The sequence below is a fragment of the Macaca fascicularis genome, chromosome 1 (assembly GCF_037993035.2).
Source record: "Macaca fascicularis isolate 582-1 chromosome 1, T2T-MFA8v1.1".
In the NCBI taxonomy this organism is placed as follows: domain Eukaryota; kingdom Metazoa; phylum Chordata; class Mammalia; order Primates; family Cercopithecidae; genus Macaca; species Macaca fascicularis.
In genome coordinates, this window is record NC_088375.1 from 133,854,805 (window position 1) to 133,859,426 (window position 4,622).

General features: G+C 49.7%; 1 protein-coding gene across 1 annotated transcript; it reads right to left on the minus strand.

Moving 5' to 3' along the window:
- Positions 1 to 399: 399 nt before the first annotated feature.
- GPR88 (G protein-coupled receptor 88) lies at positions 400 to 4,263 on the minus strand. The gene is made up of 2 exons (XM_045366484.3): positions 3,900 to 4,263; positions 400 to 3,499 (listed from the first exon to the last, which is right to left on the minus strand). The coding sequence occupies exon 2, from the start codon at positions 3,424 to 3,426 to the stop codon at positions 2,272 to 2,274; it is 1,155 nt and encodes a 384-aa protein (XP_045222419.1). The 5' UTR covers positions 3,427 to 3,499; positions 3,900 to 4,263; the 3' UTR covers positions 400 to 2,271.
- Between the last annotated feature and the right edge of the window lie 359 nt (positions 4,264 to 4,622).

The window sequence follows — 4,622 nt, forward strand, 5'->3', positions numbered from 1 at the left end:
GCAGATGTTCATAGGAATAGCGGGGGAAGTCATTCACAGCCACTTACAGTGAGAAACAGAGATAAAGGTCTAATTAAAAGAAGACCTTTTTGACAGAGACTTAGAAAAGCATCCCCGCTCCAGCCCTGCCCCAAAAGGAAAATTCTCAGTTCTCTGTTGTTGTTGTAACCTATTCCCCAACACTTACAGAAAGGAAATCTTACCTATTTCTCTTTAATGCTGGTATGTGGGCCTTATTTCATTATATAAAGTAGAAATAATTTTAGAAACTAAAATTAGATAAAGCCAGCAAGAAGAAGTTACTTTCATCACTAGTGCTTTGGAATACCATATCCTCTGTTATAATGTTCTCAAGGAGGTGTGCAAGGAAACCAGAGACAGAAGAAAAAAAACTCAGAATGGTTGTCTGAACTTTAATATTTGAATCAAGGAAAATGTGAACAGATGAAACCTTAGTAAGAGAGAAATGGTGCATGCACAAAAGGGATAGATTAATAAAATGACAGCTGATTGTTGGTGGTGAACATATTTGTCCCAACTTCCATAATTATTCAAATGTACAACAAGTGGCCCTAATATCCTGGCTTAAATTACCCAGGTGTGCAACAAAGCAAGCTGGTTTTGTTCCTGAATTATGCAGTTAACTGAGGCTGTTTGGGCCCAGATTTTATGTGGTGAGTAGTCAGAATGCTGACATATGATTATTAAAATTACTTTCCTCCCATTTTAATTTGATAAGGTGATTTCACACAATTTTGCCTTTCAAATATTTCTAAGTAAACTTAGTAAACCAAAGATGAATATGACAAATCTCAAATAATATGTTTTAGAATATTTTCCCATTTGAATTGTTCACTATATATGACTGAGTTTATCATACCTCCTTCAACATACACAATATTAATGTTAAATGTCATGGTAATATATATGAACTACATAAAAACAGTGTTGCTTTCTAACGTGTGGCTTGTTTAAACCCTAAAAGAGCACAGCTGGCTTTGCTGAGCCAAACCATATTACTGATCCATCCTGACTGTGATTCCATTTGTGAGCTAAAGTCCCAACTGGGAGCTTTCTCATAAATTGGGTCAAGACAGGAAGAACTCTAGGTAGCCAGAGGTGTCTGTGTCTCTTTTCAAATAATTGAAGGCCATTTCTTCTGGTGTCTGGAAGAAGTAAAATGTCCTTGTCTAACGGGTATCGCTTTAGTATACCACATGCCCAATAAGTTCTAGCATCTAGGAGCATGCAATAGCAGCTAATATTAGCTATGCAGTCATGGTATTATTAGTGTTTAATTATATCATGTGCATTGAGATATTTTAAATGTTAAAGAGAAAACAGAAGGACTTATTCTTCTTAGCAACCATTATAGTACAGAATGTTCAAAGCTGCAATCACATTCATAAGGCAAATAAATTGGTTACAAAATGAGGGTAGCAACAAGTGTGCATGCTATAGAAAATGTGAAATGGTACCTAAAATAGATAATCACCTTATTTGTTTTCAAAATTCCAGTGCTGACTCCGACCATCAATTATCAAACTGGAAAATTTTCACTTTAACACTCAACGCCAATTTTCAGTCTTAGGAGTGCAACAAAAGGAGCATAAAATAATTTTTTTTTTCTCACTGGCTAAGATTCTACCTCATTTGAGAAAGACTTTATTAAAAACCCTTTTAAGAATAAAGGGCTTGAGGTCTTAATGGCAACTCATACTGGTGGGCACACCTAGGGCTTCACTGCTCCAGGTTAATATACAAAAACTAAATGATAAGAGAAGCATCATCAAAGACAGGTTACTTTCTAAAATACTTTCTACATATTGTTTTCCTTCTTCAATGTTATTTCCTTTGGCTCATGCACACTCAAGGCGCTTCATATATAAGACGATGAAAGAGGGAAGGGTTATACATTATGAAAGCTCTTTTTCAAAAACAAACTATGTCGAAATAAATTAACCGGTTATTTTAAAACGCCAGTTTGCAAGTTCTTGAAGTCCCTGGTGTTTTGATTTAGGATTTCTCTAAAACACAGAAACAAAGGGTAAAAATCAGGTGGCCGTCCAAACTGACGTCGGGCGTCCCACTTAGGGAGAGGCCTTGGTTCAGGTAGCCCGCTGGGGTCGAAGGTCACATTTTCCCCTGATCTACTGGGCTTCGCGGCGGGAGTCTTCGTTCTGGCAGGGGATGCCTTAGGAGGGAAGGAGGCGACGGTGACCAGGGACGTTGGAAGCCGGGGATCTCCGCTTCCCTCGGGCCCCGGCTAGGTTACCAGTGCTGGCCCGCGGCGCGGGTGCCCAGTTGCGCCTGGGACACTGCGGGCACGGCCGTGGCGGCAACCGCAGCGGCCGCCGCGTCGCCGACGCCCGGCAGGACTGAGCGCACGGAGCGGCGGAACTCCTCGTTCCTCCACGTGTAGAGCAGCGGGTTGAGCGCTGACAGGGCGCAGCACAGGAGCCAGCTGGCCGCCTGCACTCCCCAGGGCACCGGCAGCGAGAAGCCGCTGGCCAGGCTCACCCACACCAGCGGCTGCGTGGCCAGCAGGAAGACGCAGCAGAGCAGCAGCACCGACAGGCCGCTGAGACGCCGCTGTGCCCGCCGCGGGTGCAGAGCCGGAGGCAGGGGCTGGGCCTGCGCCGGGTGCGCGGCGCCACCGGGGCCCGGCGCGTGCTGGGCGCCCGGAAAGGCGGCGGCGGCGGCGGCGCAGCCGGGCAACTGGTGCAGCAGGTGGAAGTTGAGCACGCTGACCCGCTTGACGCTGACACGCACGCGGCGCACGATGCCCAGGTAGCAGTGCAGCAGCAGCGCCGTCTGCGCCAGCAGAGCCGCGGCGGCCAGCAGCGCCGGGTAGTGGACGCGCGGTGGCGTGGCGCCGGGCCGCGGTGCCCAGGGCGGGAGCAGCAGCACGAGGCCCAGGGCGAGCGCCCAGGACAGCGCCAGCATGCCCGCCGTGTGGCGCCTCTGGTACAGCGCCTGGTAGGTGGCGGGCGCCCGGGTGATGAGCAGGTAGCGGTTCAGGGCCACGAGGCAATGGGAGAGGAGGGACACCGTGAGTCCGAGGCCCAGCAGCCCACCCCGTAGCAAGCGGTAGCTGCCCCCAGCGCCGTCCCAGTCCGCGGGGGGCTCCGCAGAGCCGGCGGGCAGGAGCCCGAGCACCGCCTCTTGCGGCATCCAGAGGGCGCAGACGCTGAGGTCGGCGGCGCAGCCGTTCACGATGAAGGCGTTGCTGGTGGTCTGCAGCTTTCGGAAGGACGACACGAGATAGATGACCATGCCGTTGGCCAGCGTGCCCCCGATGGCCAGGCCCGAATACAGGAGTGACACTGGGATGCGCCGGCCCGCCCACGACTCCTCTTCCTCGCAGAGCAGCAGCAGCGAGCCCCCGGTGGTGGAGGAGGTGGATGTGGAGGAGGAGTTGGTCATTCTGGCCAACTCTTCACACCTCCCTCGCTAGCGTCGGCTTCCGGCAGCTCGGTCCATCCTGACACTTTCCTGCCTGCCAGAAGGGCAAAGACAACCCTTCAGCCCTCTGCCACCGACACAAAAGGCTGAAGCAGAATAATGGGCTGGGGGAGGGGGAGAAAGGGAGCTCGAGGAGGACGGGGGTGGCAGATGACAGGTGCCTGCCTCGGAAATGTCTCCAGAGCCAGGGAAAAGGCCACTTTGCATTGCATTCAGGAGGCATTGGGGAAGCCCTAGGACAGAGCAATACCCAAAACAGTCTCCTTTTCTCCCTCAACACACACACACACACACAGAGAGAGAGAGAGAGAGAGAGAGAGAGAGAGAGAGAGAGAGAAAGAGAGAGAAATATTGCCAGCAGGAGGACCTAGTTCCAGGAGAAAGCAGAGATATCCCGGCTGGGGAAAATCCCATGGAAAAGAGATGAAGGGTACCTTGCGTTTGGGCTGGTCCTTAGCCGGTGTCTCAGAGGGAGGGATGCCAGAAAATACCTCCTCTGCAACAGCATCAGTGGTCCAGAAATCAACAGGAGAAACTCAACTGGGATCAGTGCCAGGAGCAAGTGCCCACTTCTCCCAAGCAGCATCCACACACATGGTCCTGGACAGGAACTAGCAGCTGCAGGGAGACTTTCAGCTGGTATCAGGGCTGGAGAAAGTAAAGTGGCGGGCTGCAAGCCCAGGCGGGTGGGCAGGCAGGCAGCAGCAGCAAGAATGCTTGGCTGCAAAAGCAGAAGCTGAGCTCAAGAGGAGAGCACCCTGTGCTCAGAGGCAAGAGTGGTGGCTGATGTGGTGAACCCACTCGAAGCTCTCCTGCTTAGTTATACATCACCCAGGGAAAAGACAGCCTTTCCAGGCTTGGCATGAATTATTCAATAGCTTCTAACTTGTAAAAGGAAGAAAAATATCTTGCTCAGAAAGTCCTGTAGTTAACAAGTTTCTCTGTCTTTTCTCTCTCTCAATCACCTTATTTTTCATCCTACTTCATTTTTCTTTCCTTCCTTTTTTTTTCTCCCTTCAATATTAGAATAAAATTTAATATACCCTAGAGTATTTCATCTCAGTCTGATGCATTTTGTGGGCAATATTTTTCTGAGAGATAACTATATTCCCAGTACCCAGGACTGATTTCTTTATTCCCACATTTTTTAAGGAGAG